The sequence below is a fragment of the Rhopalosiphum padi genome, chromosome 1 (assembly GCF_020882245.1).
Source record: "Rhopalosiphum padi isolate XX-2018 chromosome 1, ASM2088224v1, whole genome shotgun sequence".
In the NCBI taxonomy this organism is placed as follows: Eukaryota; Metazoa; Arthropoda; class Insecta; order Hemiptera; family Aphididae; genus Rhopalosiphum; species Rhopalosiphum padi.
The window spans coordinates 52827183-52841887 of record NC_083597.1 but is presented as its reverse complement, the minus strand read 5'-3'; the positions used below and the strand labels follow the sequence as shown (position 1 = coordinate 52841887).

Sequence of the window (14705 nt, the reverse complement as noted above, 5' to 3'; positions counted from 1 at the left end):
GATCTATATTCTAAACCAGGATCAATGTCTATAATATTAATCAATAAGAATAATTACAAACTTAAATGTTGCGGTTGTTGCACGTTTTTCATTCACATATATTTACTATTTAGTATTTAGTATATCTATTATATTAGTTCGTGGGGCATATCACTTTTTTATCATTCGTTATTGTCATTTAAATAATAACCGATACAATGAGTATAAATTCCAAGGTAAGCAACCAGCTAGTGTGTGCTGGTATATTCAATATTGATACACCTCGGTATTAAAGTAAATAATAATGATAATAACTGATAATAACAAGGAAATAAAAATTTAAATTACGATATTGTGCATCTTCTATTATCTACGGTAAGTAGTGAGTACTGAATACTGACATTCCTACTCCTACAGACAACATTCAATAGTCACGTCCATGAGTTGTCTGACCATGATTAAAATGTTATTTTATTTCCATATCTCTACTTAATAATACGTAATCATTTACAAAAACAGTACAGCTCTCTAACTATTTTCTCTAGTGTAATATTAATAAATAATAATATTATAATGTTACTTTAAATCTTGTATCATTTTCCAACCTGAAAATCGTACAGCTATAATAATTTCTTCTAAGGTAACTTGTTTAGTACAAACAATTTTATCAATTCCAATTTTTATAATATTAAATATCTAATTCATAATGTATAATTTAATTTTTTTTAGTGTAACAATAAGCTATAATGAAAATGACATCCATACTATGCGTGTCATTTACATTTATGATTTATATGGTCAACTATGCTGTTAGTCCTCCGCCAGCATATGTTACTAGCACTAGACCAACAGTACGTTTATCTGATCAAGAATTTGAACATATTATAAAGGATGAACAAGATAAGACCCAAAAGAGTCAACAACCACCTCCTGATGAAAAAACATTAGTATGAATACATTTTAAAATACTATTTATCATTGTACAACAGATTTGATATCTCTATAACAATTTGGTACATTCGTACATTTAATTAAAAATCTTGATTTATTATGATATTATTTTATTGCTTATATCAAAATCTTAAGTTATCATAATCATTGCCTAACTCAAATTATGATTTTAATGTTAAGAATCAGCAAAGTATCTCGAATGTTGTACATAGACATTTAAATATATTACATTTTTGTATATTGAATAACTTATTTATTAGGTAAAATTTATAAATTTAACTAAACTGTTGATTATAAAAGTAATTACTTTTGGTTATAGAGAGGTAATGAGAATAATTTCATTCATTATTTTACAGATATTCTTAATGCAATGCAATTAATTATAATACATTTTAGTAAAAGCAAAAGTTAACTTATGCAAATATTTATATAAGTACTTATTAATTATTAAAACATTATACTGAATAAAATATATGTTTTCATACTACAAATATCATATATAATGCTGTATTTAATATTTTATAGGTTGATTTAGGTATTGAATACAATCGTTATTTAAGAGAGGTTGTGGAGACCTTAGAAAAAGATGATGCATTCAGAAAAAAACTTGAAACTGCTGATGAAGCAGATATTAGGGTATGTATTCTGGTTATATCATGTGAAAATACTTATCACTGTATTAGTTATTGAATGCTATTTATTTATATTAACATCATATTATGTAAATAATCCACTATGGAAAAGATATCTGCAAATCAAATATTTTATCTCATACTTATACTTGTGTCTTTATATTTCTGGTAAATCTTATTTTAGACTGGTAAAATTGCTGATGAATTAGAATATGTAGGACATCATATTCGATCAAAATTAGATGAACTTAAACGCCAGGAATTAAATAGACTACGTGATATAGCAAGAAAAGCTTATAGTGATTCTTCTGATCCAGGACATGTTGATCACCAAAATCCACACAGTTTTGAAAAGGCTGATCTTCTAAAACTTATACAACAGGTACAGTGAGTTTTTTAATTTAAAATGTTTGATATCAGGATATTATAATTAGTTTAGGTACATATTTTTAGTTTTACTAATACCTAGAAAAATTAGTGAAGAATAGACAATATTGGTTATATTAAGTTATCAAGAGAATTCTTTTTTCTCTCTCATTTATTATCCAACTTTTATGTAAGGTACTGTACTATATGATTTTAAATTATTATAAGATGTAGATATATAATTGTATCTAAAAGTCCCCCTCCCCCCAGTTGTATGATACTAGAAAACAACCCATCATTCCAAATCAAACATGGTAGTTTTGAGCCTACTTCATATCATGAGGTTTGGCTTCTTGATATTTTTAAAGTAGTTTTTTTTAACTAAAAATATATGAAATAGAAATTATTAATTTTAAATTGAAACCAGTAAAAGTAACTATTTCTTTTTTACTCTGAATAAGCTAAAATGTTTTCATGGATATATTAATTAATATTTATAATTCTATTTGGATTAGGTTGCTAAAGATCTAGCAGATGCTGATTTGAAACGTAAACAATTGTTTAAAGAATATGAAATGCAGAAACATTTCGAAAGAGAACAAAAATTGAAACAGATGACAGATGAAGAACGTCAAAAATTCTTATCTGAAGAGACAAAATTAGAATCTGAAAGAGAAGTCAAGCATAAACTTGATCCAGTATTAATTGATTATATATGTTTTTAGGAAAATAGAGTTGTTAATAGCTTTTTTTTTTTAAATATCAGATTCATCATCCAGGAAGCAAAAAACAACTTGAAGAAGTTTGGGAAAAACAAGATGAAATGGAAGGAGAAAATTTTAATCCTCGTACATTTTTTGCAATGCATGGTAAGAAATACAAAGATTATTCAATTTTATAATATTTTTTTACATGAAATTGGAATAAGCAGAAATCAACAAAAAATCACTGTGCTATATATTTGTATAATATATTATACAAAACAGTCTAAACTAGTATAAAAATAATGACAATTTGAAAAATAATAAATATGCAAATAAAAAAAAAAATTCATAGTAAGCCTTGTTATAAGACTCAAGTATTGTTGCTTTTACAAAATATAAACTTGTATCCATTACTGATAAAGCTTTACATTTCTGTGTTCATAAAAACAGTTTTAGTGGCATTTATATAAAATTATTTTTATTGCAAAATTTATAATTAATATTATCAATCTTTTCACTAATATACTCTACTGTTTTTATTATTTTGTTTAAAATTATAACATTAAAAAGCTATCTAGTAAGTACCACTGCTATATACTAGAAGTGTAGTATACATTGTCATTGAGTAGGTCACTAATGAATGTATTAAATTATTTGTAATAGGTCATTGTATACTATGAAAAATGATTCTGAATTAAGACTGTCTAACTTTTTGATAAATAATGATACAAAACAACTATTTTAACAATAATATTAATATTTAAACTATTATTTTTTTTCTTTTATTTCTAATTATTTTAAAAAGTATTAAGAATTTTAAATTTTGAATTCTCAAAAATACCAACTAGATCCAATTTTATACCAGAAACTTCCCTTCAAAATTTATAATTATTTAGAGGATTCTTCCTATAAGAAATAGTATCTTCAGACATAAAATAAATAAAAATAAAAAGCACTTCAGTTTAAAATCAGTACATTTTTGCTTCTGTTCTAAATTTATAATAATTAATTAACTTTTACATTACAAATTAATTACAAATAGTTTAAATACGATTGTGTTGTTTATTTTTTATTAGACATTGATGGAAATGGATTTTGGGATGAAGATGAATTAAAAGCATTATTTGTACGGGAGCTAGATAAGCTTTACCAACAAGGCATGGCAAAAGCAGATTTAATGGAAAAAGCTGAAGAAATGGAACGTATGCGTGAACATGTATTTAATGAAGTTGATTTGAATCGAGATAGACTAATCAGCTGGGAAGAATTTAAACGTATGTCTGAACAACCAGACTTTGAAAAAGATGAAGGATGGAAAACTATTGATCAAAATGAAATCTATACAAATGAAGAGCTTAAACAATTTGAACATCAAAGACAACAACAAATTGATCAAATGATACAAAATGGTCAAGTTAGTATAGACCTTGTTAAAAATATTATTTAAACTAAAATATTTCTTACTTTCAGTATTTTATTAATGATATCAAATTATTTATTATTTTAGATTCCACAATATCCTCCAGAATATTATCAACACCACCCAGTAAGTTTTTTTTAATATACATGTGTTCAAATAAAGTACAGTTTAAGTACTATTTAAAAAAATCTTCCGGTTTAATAACAGAATAATATATAAAACAATTATAATCCTAACTTGAATAACAATACAATTTTAAATTTTATGAAATATTCTTAAAAAGTTTAATTAATTACAAATGTAAGACAAAATGACGAATTAGAAAATTATTTATTTGTTATTCACTGCTAGTAAAATATAAGAAAAAAAATACAGATCAATGTTTACAGTATTATGTATTTTATTTCAGTATTACATAGCATAGTTAAAATTATTTGAGTATATATACAAATCTAAAATATTGATTAGGGATTGATATATTTAGATTGATTGTCTTTCTGCCCCATTTTGTGTTAACATGTACTGTAAAAATATTTCAAAATTAATTTTATTTTTTTCAGGATATTCCAAAACCTTCACTGAATCATGGACCACCTTATCAAGTAAATCCTAATTATCATCAGCCTCAACAAATGGGATATCCTCAAGAGCCATATGTAGGTCAACCACAAAATAACCAATTTGCCTATCAACAACAAATGAACCAACAGCAACAACAATTCCAGCAACAGCACCCACAAAATCAACAGTTACCTCAATATCAGCAGCCACAATATCAGCAACCACAGCATCATCAGCCACAACAAAATCAACAGCCACAGCAAAATCAACAGCCACAACAAAATCAACAGCCACAGCAAAATCAACAGCCACAACAAAATCAACAGCCACAACAAAATCAACAGCGGCAACCACTACAACCAATACAGATTAATTCTCAAAATGCAAATCCTCAGCAATCAGCTCAAACAGAACAAAAATCTAAAGATCCTCAACTACAACAGCCACAAGGTCAATCACCACCTCTTCAAAATTATGCTCCAGAACAACAACAGTACCAAGCTGTAAATAGTGATTCCATTAAAAAACAAAATATAGGTAGATTGAATGATGTGAACTCAAATCAAATGCTAAAGAACCAAAAGGAAAATTTTGGGAAAACTGTTCATATAAATAAAAACTAATAAATCAATTTGAAGTAAATTATCAAAACAATATTTCTGTATAGATTCCATTATATCTAAGTATTAAAATTCTTACAAATATTCAATCTTATTTATTTTTTTTATATATATATATCCTCAACACTCATATTTTTTTTATCTCCGTGTAATATCCCAAACTGTCAATTTCATCTTAGCCATCTACACCACAGACTTTTTACTAGTATAAAATTCTGTGATATATATACCGATGATACAGCAATCATATCATTATTTAACAGTGATTGTGTAAAATCTCTAATTTTTCATTATGGTTATATTCAATTGGTCTGCATAATGAAAATTAAAACAAACAGAAAGTTTGCACACCATGTTTCTTTCATTATAAAATTTAATTTTCCTATTTTTTACTTTTCTTTATGACACTAGACTTTCTTATTTCCTCTATGACTTATGACCAGAAGCATAGGTGATAAATATACAAAAGGTAAGATGTGGCATTGTGGCAATTTAAACCTCTCTGTGGCCTTTTTTTTTTTTTAGGGTACCTATTGTAAGTTGCTGTATGTATCTAAAACCACCTTTTTTTTGTACATTCATTACAGTTTATCATATTTGAATTAATAAATATTATAAATTAAAATATTAGTCAATATTGGTACTTCAGTATGAAATAAGATGTAGTTCCATCTCGGTTATTGTCATCACCACAGATTCTGTTTCTGTTATTAAAATGTCTTCTAGAATAAAGTCAATTTCTCAAAATTTTCACTACTTTTATAGGTATGACTTATAAATTACTTCCACATGGTCACATTTACGCGCTTGATACAATTAATCAAGATTTCTTTTACATTTTTAGTTTCACAATAAATAGAATATAATATCTTCTCTACCTTATATAATTCATATATACTTTTTTATATATTTCTAACCTTTGAATTTTAGATTATAGGTACTTAATGAAATATAACACTATGACAACACTGGTTGTTATTATTGTTATACTACAGAAAAATGTGTTTAAGGCATAACTATTATACTATTTTTATGGTCAATCCGTCAACCGCATGTTTAATAATTAGTACAATTTACATAAAATGTACGAATTTTTATCAACAAGATAATTTGATAACTGTTCTAATTTTGATATTACTCAGATGTTTATAAAAACAAATTGAAACCAATTTTCTAAATATTTTAACTTCAATAATGGCAATTGGAACATTTTATAATAAATTATAACTGTTATAAGGCTTTATTATAAAGCACGGCAACCTCATTTTTATGATGAGCGAGTTTTATATCCGTTTGACCAAAAAATTGAAATATTTTATTTCAATGAAAAAAAAAATATATATATTTTATAGGTATCTTAAATTTTATAACACGTCGACATGCAGGTGAACATTTTTAAAAGTTGGTTTATTGTATGGAACAAAGAAATTATGTATAATAATAATAATAATAATAGCCAATAAGGATCCAATTAAAAAGTGATAAAGACTAGGGCTCGGAAGTTGGTGTTTAACACAATATTATAACGAAATATCTCAAATTTCATAAAAATTATATTAATTATTTTGTAGTTAAACATTTATACAATTTTTAATTTTAACACCTAAAGCTTAAACATTTAATAAAAAATTCCTCTTGTTTTTTTACCAGAGTCCAAAAGTTTAACATAAAATTACAAACATTTTTATGAATGTTTGATATTAGAAAATGACAAAATTGAATATATGTATGCAAAGTACATGATTACAAATTACAATTTACAGTTATTATCGTCAAACAATTTTTGTTAGAAATATTTTACTATTTTTACTATTATTTAAATTATCTATCATATATAATCAATACACAATGAAATTGTCAAATTATTTAGAGTAATACCTATGCGATTATTACCTATAGGTTCGACTTTTAAAATTTTCTAATTTTTTTAGTTTATTTTCTAAAAATGATAAGTATTTTTGTATAATAGGTACCTACTTCTTATTATAACAATTTATTTTTCATAATATGTATTATGTATGTTTGTTTACATTATACTAGGTACGTTGACACGTTGTCCTGCACTACATGTAATTATTATTACTGTTTTAAATTTCGGTCGTTCAATTTCAATCAACCTTAATCATAATTCGATTTCTGTTTTTATCTTCGATGGTGATCTTCATTTATACAAACGTTATTTATTGTTACATTAATAGTAAACTTCACTCCGTCGTGTTCGTTGCAGCATTCAATCAACCGTCAAAGGTGAGTAAAACTCGTCTTTTCCTATACTTTGAAAAATAAGAATGATTTTAAATTAATGAAGATAGTAGGTATATCGCAGTGGCGTGTATAGGAATTAATTTCGGCGGAAGCGGTTGAACCCCTAAAACCCCGCTATATATTATGTATTTATATATATTTATCGCCACTGCGATATCGTGTCGAATACACAGTGATCGCGGATCTATCGGTAAATAAGTGCTTCCGCCCTTCCGGCACTATTATTACTCTATGTTCCGGCCCGTCCAGTGTACAATTCACTCACCCTGAAACGTATATGTTTATTTTTCTGTTTCCGATGCATCTTCGTCGTCACGACGACACGACGTTACGCATAACTTTCTGTTCCCATCTGATCACGATTTCTGTTTCTATTTCTTATCTTTAGATTTTAGTCCGTTGCGTTTGTCGTCCCGTGTTTTCGTCAAATGTCTCTGAAGGCCATCCAGAAAAGCATACAGTCGTATGGCAACATTAACAAAATCACTTCGTCCCTGAAACTCGTGTCGGCTGCCAAACTGGCAAAGACCGAGCGTCTGCTGAAGGACGTACGTCCGTTCGGCCATGGTACGCTATCATTTTACAAACATTACACACACATTAACATGCTCGATCACATCGAAAACCATCTCATATTTGCCATTACGTCTGATCGAGGTCTATGTGGTGGCATACATACGGCTATCGTGAAAAAAGTTAAACAAGAGCTAAATAAGCCTGATCAAAAACTTGCAAAAGTCGTATGTGTTGGACAAAAATCAGAGGAACTGTTAGCTAAATCGCATAAATCTAACATTTTATTTACAGTTTTCAAAATAGGGAAAGATAATCCCACATTTCTGGAGGCTTCAAAAATATTCAATGAATGTAATTACGCCGAATTTATTGCTTGCCAAATATTTTACAATCGAATTGTTACTAAAGGCACGTCGAAGGTTGACTGGATCTCAATTTATAACACAGATTTCCTTCTCACAGTAGCTCATATCGCTAGTCTAGAAGAAGTAGAAGAAGAAAATATGAGAAGTTACATTGAATTTTCTACTGTTTCACTTTTGTTTTTTGCCATGGTAGAAAACACCTTGTGTGAACATTCTGCTCGTATGATAGCTATGGATGCTGCATCTAAAAATGTTAAGTCGTTGAGTGAAAAATTAACCTTGGAGTATAATCGCAAAAGACAATTTAAAATCACGTCAGATCTTATTGATATTGTTTCTGGAAGTCAAGTTATAACTGGAAAATAGACTACCTAATTTTATTGAAAACTACTTGTTAATATTTTGTTGTAAAATGATTATTTTATATTGTGACATTGCAATATACCTATATACTATAAAAAATTAATAAATCTATACTTTGTAGTTTGTACGAAAAAAATATACCTAAAGTTAACAACATAGATAAGTTAGTAATATTTAGTATGTGTAATTACACATTCAAAATCTTACATGTCTAATTCAAGTATAGCGACACAAGTCAATTTTAATCCAATTTCAGGTTAAGTATGAATTTTATAGAAAATTACCGATCTACGGTTATACATCTGTACAGACGTACAGTTACTACGTCCAGTACGTCCAACCATTAATATAACATATTAACATAATAACATGTATTATGTATTGTCATAATATCTAATTTATATAATTGCCAACGTTTTAATCAACACCTCGCAGCCGTAATAACTTACCTAGCTGTAGGACGAACATCACCTGAAAACCTAAAACCACCCAACTTTGAGCAGCTATAACTCGGTAACGGACTAACGGTTATATTAAAAATAATAATTTTACGTTAAAATTCATAAAAGGAAAAAGCCCTACTATTTTATGACATTTTAAATATAGATTGCCATTTAAAAATCAAAAGTTGATAGTGGTATTTCACTATTATAAATAAAAGGGTGAAAAAAATAAAAATTTCATACAGTCTAAAAAAAATTACAGAACAAAATATTTTGAAAAAAATCGTTTAATACAATTTTACATGAAGTACTTGCTTCCTGAACTTATTGACTCGCGTTTTGACAAAGGACTTCCTTTAAGGACTAGTTTATTTTACAATTTTTACTAATATTTTGTATTTTTGTAATTAATATGTTGTATGACACTTTAGGCTTATGCAACTGTTATTGTGTACCAAGATTAACTCTGTACAGATTATATATGTTATATAAGTTATACCTAACTTAAAACAAGTATTATTTTATTTTATTTTTGGTACCTATATAGATGAGTAGTAAGGGATGACCGATGAGGATTTAGGACCTCCTGTGCTGTTCTAGTACACCACAATTATATCGTATGTACAAATTGTGGCCTGATCGTTGGATCATACTGCTATTTATATAGTTCCATGTGTTATATATTTTTATTATTATTGCATAACTTGGGACAGTTTTTGACTGACGTTTATATCGTTTGTATCTCAGTAAATAATCATTGTATGGGCTCAATATTGTTATCAAAAGTTTTCTTTTGATCTATACTTTTTATGTAGGTACTTTAATTTAAACTTAAATAGTTGTTTATAGAATTGTTTTTATATTTTTTTCATGTGACTGCTCCAAGTTATCCAAGTAATCATTAAAAGGGCAAATCTTGGGGTGGCTATTTATTTCGCAGAAAAACTCATTATTAATCTTATGACTTTATGAAACCATCTTGCCATCTTGGGGCAAAAACATTTAAAAAATGTGTTTCTATTATTACATCTTAATTATTAAATAGTCAAAATTGCTTATTTTTGATGTTATTTTTTCAATTCAAAAATGTATTTTCAAACATTGAACTTGAATTGACATAAGAAAATAATAGGCAAACCTTTTCTTAAAAACAACCTTTTAGACTTACGAGTTGGTACTTAATAAAATTAATTATTTCAGAATCAAAACTCATGTTTCTAAAATTGTATTACTTAAAATATACAATAGTCAATAAGTATTAAATTATAATATAGCAGACATCATATTAGAATCCTATTGTACCTACAGGCTATATATTGAATGATCCAAGTTACCCTTTAATAATAAAATCGCTAACATAACACTAGAGCATTTAATATGATTATAATATTTCTTTTACAAATTCATACTACACAAAAAGAGAAAAAAATTTTACTCATAGTTTTTATGACAACTTATTTAAGGAAAGTGCTGCAATTGACATGAGGTTTCATAATGGTAAAGTAATAATGCGTGCTTTTTTTCAAATGTTTTCAAACAAAACTTAGCTTAATATTTTGTCATTTTGAATGTCCCACTCATCAATTCTAGTAAATAGTAATCTAATATCAAATGCTGTTCAGTTTGTTAATTCTCATCAAACGTATAATATGATTATAAACAGCTATGATTTAAACGTGTTACAAGTGTCCAACTGCATGCGTATTTTGAACAACCGTTCAGATACAAATAACAAATCTTTAATAAATTTTAATCATAAATTCAAGGATATGAATGGGTTTATAAGTCACTGACTATAGTACCAGTTATAAGTTACAATTGAGGGCCCGCAGACCCCATGTTGCGGGGAGGGGGCACGGTAATTTGGGGCCTTTGGTTAAAGTAAATTTAATTTCCGTGAAAAAAAATTGAATAATTGCTTTTTTTAAATTAAATTAGTGTTAATGTTAAACTATGCGCAGTTTAGATATAAACATGGTAGTTGACAAGGTTGCTCAAAAAAATGATAGAAGATCGCAGAAATTTAAATAAAATAATTCAGTAAAATTTAATTATTTATACATTATTAAGTAATAATTGTGTAAAATTAAATAGGTAAATATTGTTATTTTTATCATATCATAACAATATTTTAATTAAAATAAGTGATTTACCTATAAAATGCTCTTGAAATGTAACGAAACCAAACATACACAATTTTTATTTTAACACGCGTATACTGATTTGTATGTTTGATGAAATTACTGAACTTGTGAACTGCAATACTGCATTATAACTGTTCCGATTTTTGTGGTAGACACTCAACAATTTTATTTTGATTATTTTGTAGGCGGTTGAATATTAGTAGTGGGGGTGGGGGGTTATTGAAAAAATGGTCCTTGTGGAGCTCATGCTACGGCTACTGTGGGCCTATGGCTCCGGTTCAGTAAATCAGCAGTTTAGCAGTTCAGTAAATTAGACCGACTTTTAAGTTTTAATGGAGTATTGGAGTACCATTGGACGTCATAAACTCATAACAATATAACATGTAACGATAAAAACCAGTTATCCCCGCACCATACTCTATCATAGTTACGGTAGCTGCCGGCTGGAATAAAACACAAATTTAATAAAAACATTTAATTTGACTTATATTGGTTATTTGCTTCTTATCGCCAACTACCGATAGTTAAAAATTTAAAATAGAAAAATACTTAAAATTGCCCGCTGCCGAATAACTGCCTATAAACAGTAAAAACTATAGATTATAGTGAACAATTTATATTTTATAATTTTTTATTAACATAAAAAAAATAATACATTGGTATTTATTTATAATCAAGTGCACTATTCATCTGATGATTGATAATCGTTTTTTAAAGTGAAAAATGTTCGGAAACGTAGTGAAGCTCGACTGGCAGAGCACTGCTGAGGGAGAAACTATAATGCAACATTTTTACAATCCGCAGACAAATGGTAGAAAATTTTTTGGTAGGTGATCGACAATTATTAATCTTAATAACATTTTATGATATGCCTACTCGAATATATTGTATTGTAATTGGTTGGTTATTTGGCTAGCTATAGCAATCAAATATTATCATGAAAACTTCAAACTTGAGAAAATCTTTTGAATTTATTAGGACTATTGGAACGACCTATACTGCCAAACATAGAAGAAGTATCGTACAAATTGTTTTTTGTCGGAAAAAGCGGAGCTGGAAAATCATCTACCATTGCTCGATTAGCAGGGATATTAAATCTTGATGAAGAGTATGTAGAAACTCGAGGTATACGTAAAAGTAATATTTATTGGCCTGTCAAAGTATGGGATAGAATTATTCTATTTAGACTGCAATGTTGGGATGCCGGTGATAGAGACATTAAAAAGTTTGGACACATATTACCGGTAAATAGCTAATTTCTAATTTCTATACATTTTTGTTCTTGATTATCGAATGTTTATTTAATTTTAATTGTGTTGTCGTGTTGCTTTAAGGTGTGTAAAGAAGAGGCAGATGCCATTGTGTTTGTATTTTCCTTTGCTGACCCTAGTGGATTAACTAATATTTCAACAAATCTACCTGTATACATGAACGACAAAAGTAAACCGGCTCCTATTGTTATTGGCACAAAGTAAAGATTTTGTTATTTAAGTATTAGTTAATATAAATTTTTATGGTTTACATTTGTTCGTTTTAGATATTGTGCAGGTGATTTTACTGCCAAAGTTACAATTGATGATATCGATGAATTTGAAAAAACACAAAAAATCACTATATTGAAAATAAACAAAACTGATGGAAAATATGATGTGAAAGAAAACGAGATTACAGCATATACATTGAATGTAATTTGTGAACAGTTATGGATAAGAGATCAAAACTATATATTAAATCAGGAAATGGAATCTTCTCAAATTGTCTGAACAGAGTTTCTTTGTGGATTGTGCTTTATATCTTTATAGTATATTTATGAATCTTAGAATCAATGAATTGGACAACTGCGTTTGCCTAGATTAGCAGTTCCTAAACTCAGATTTGCGGCTTAAAACAGTGTTGTAGATGTTTTTATGGTGAGTTACAGAAAAATAAATAAATTTACATATTTGTATCTTCTTTTCTTCATTGTTAATTTGCTTCAATTGTGTAAAATATAATTTTAATTGTTGGAAAATCATACACAGAAAATATTAATTATTATTATTAAGAACTCCACCATTATATATCTGAAAATATTGAACTATGTAAATATAGTTGGGTAAGAAATTAAGAAATCCATTAATGTAAATGTTCTTGAAGTTAGTAAAGACATCAGTGGAATTCAAGAGAAACTTTTTGACCTTCAACTCGGCTTCAAGTCAATATATTTCAAAACACAATTTTTACGATGATTCTCATACAACTTTGGACCCCAAGCCAAAAATAAACCAATTGTATTAAGAGAAGCAGATGTTTTATTATTATATCTTACCACTTATTTATGTGAAGCCAACTTTTCTGCATTAATGGTAACAAAGTATAGAAATAGATCTATAATATGATATGCAATGTGCCCTTGTAATAAAAATCAAATCAAATATTGAGAAATTAGTGGACAGTATGCAACATCAGCCATTAATTTATTAATTTAAGAATTTTACTTTGTTTAAAAAATGTAAGTGAATAGTTAACAGTAATAATTCATTTTTTTTTATAAATTAAAAATAATCATAAATTTGTATACCAATATTGGAATGTATACTAATATTTGGAGTGCTCAGTATCCCTGCTATTATATTTTAATATATATTACAAAAAGTAAATATTGTCTACTGTTTTTTAAATGGAGTACTTAATATATTATATAGATACATTAATAAATTATAGAACAAAATTAATGTTACTTTCTGTACAGTATTGAACCAATGATTAAATATGCACTTTGTACTTAGCATGAAAAATATTTATGTGACCTGTAATTATTCAAGTTTTGTACTTTATTTTTTTTTAAGTAAAAAAGTTTACTATATTTCTTTACTTTTGTTTAAACTAAAGATAATTTAATGATTATTATAAATTGTATTTTAATATATATTTTTTTAAGTGCCTTATCATTCCTGAAACAAAAACTTTTATAAGACTAAACTAACTTAGTTAATTTGTTAAATTATTATATTTAATGTTATTTAAATAAAGAAATTTATCCTAAAATAAATATTTTATAAATATAATTATTTTTTATTGTAATAAATTACCATACAAAATATGTAGATTTATTAATAAATTTATATTTATTTTTTTCACATTATTAAGAGTAAATCAGGTGGTTCTGTGGGCTGAGGCTACAGTGCACAAAGATTGAAAACCTAGCTAGAACTAAATATTTATATAACTTTATAAGTGATCACTGAACTGTATGGTGGTGCTCATGCAAAAGGCTTAAGGTTAAAAGGGCAATAGAATTGCCTTATAACCTTAAAGAAAAAAAGCTCATTCCAGTTTTCATAATATAACTTAATCTAACTTAGTCTCTAGGTTCCTAGGAATACCTTGACTCAAA

The 14705-nt window shown here is 27.2% G+C and overlaps 3 protein-coding genes across 4 annotated transcripts; all 3 read left to right on the top strand.

Moving 5' to 3' along the window:
- The first annotated feature begins 360 nt into the window (after positions 1-360).
- Positions 361-5322, top strand: LOC132931977 (nucleobindin-2-like). The gene is made up of 9 exons (XM_060998128.1): positions 361-619; positions 709-926; positions 1456-1566; positions 1747-1944; positions 2444-2626; positions 2695-2797; positions 3709-4046; positions 4140-4178; positions 4613-5322. The coding sequence occupies exons 2-9, from the start codon at positions 726-728 to the stop codon at positions 5234-5236; spliced, it is 1797 nt and encodes a 598-aa protein (XP_060854111.1). The 5' UTR covers positions 361-619; positions 709-725; the 3' UTR covers positions 5237-5322.
- A 1964-nt stretch (positions 5323-7286) lies between these two features.
- On the top strand, positions 7287-8767 carry LOC132917686 (ATP synthase subunit gamma, mitochondrial-like). Its single transcript, XM_060978539.1, has one exon. It carries the CDS (start codon positions 7927-7929, stop codon positions 8743-8745), a length of 819 nt encoding a protein of 272 aa, XP_060834522.1. The 5' UTR covers positions 7287-7926; the 3' UTR covers positions 8746-8767.
- A 2831-nt stretch (positions 8768-11598) lies between these two features.
- Positions 11599-14360, top strand: LOC132922710 (ciliogenesis and planar polarity effector 2-like). 2 transcript variants are annotated; one of them, XR_009661044.1, is made up of 5 exons: positions 11599-12155; positions 12308-12573; positions 12664-12800; positions 12867-13239; positions 13466-14360. XR_009661044.1 is itself a non-coding variant. In XM_060986365.1 (4 exons), exons 1-4 carry the CDS (start codon positions 12053-12055, stop codon positions 13090-13092), a joined length of 732 nt encoding a protein of 243 aa, XP_060842348.1. In that variant the 5' UTR covers positions 11599-12052; the 3' UTR covers positions 13093-13967. The 2 variants fall into 2 exon arrangements, 1 of the variants encoding a protein (XP_060842348.1); XM_060986365.1 differs by having other exon boundaries at positions 12867-13967.
- Positions 14361-14705: the final 345 nt, after the last annotated feature.

Bases quoted from the DNA above. Each gene is read 5' to 3' on its own strand.
- LOC132931977 (XM_060998128.1), top strand. From the start codon at position 726: ATGAAAATGACATCCATACTATGCGTGTCATTTACATTTATGATTTAT. The intron at 1,945-2,443 runs GTACAGTGAGTT...TATTTGGATTAG, and splicing joins TTCTAAAACTTATACAACAG to GTTGCTAAAGATCTAGCAGA. The intron at 4,047-4,139 runs GTTAGTATAGAC...TTATTATTTTAG, and splicing joins AAATGATACAAAATGGTCAA to ATTCCACAATATCCTCCAGA.
- LOC132917686 (XM_060978539.1), top strand. From the start codon at position 7,927: ATGTCTCTGAAGGCCATCCAGAAAAGCATACAGTCGTATGGCAACATT.
- LOC132922710 (XM_060986365.1), top strand. From the start codon at position 12,053: ATGTTCGGAAACGTAGTGAAGCTCGACTGGCAGAGCACTGCTGAGGGA. The intron at 12,574-12,663 runs GTAAATAGCTAA...TGTTGCTTTAAG, and splicing joins AGTTTGGACACATATTACCG to GTGTGTAAAGAAGAGGCAGA. The intron at 12,801-12,866 runs GTAAAGATTTTG...TGTTCGTTTTAG, and splicing joins CCTATTGTTATTGGCACAAA to ATATTGTGCAGGTGATTTTA.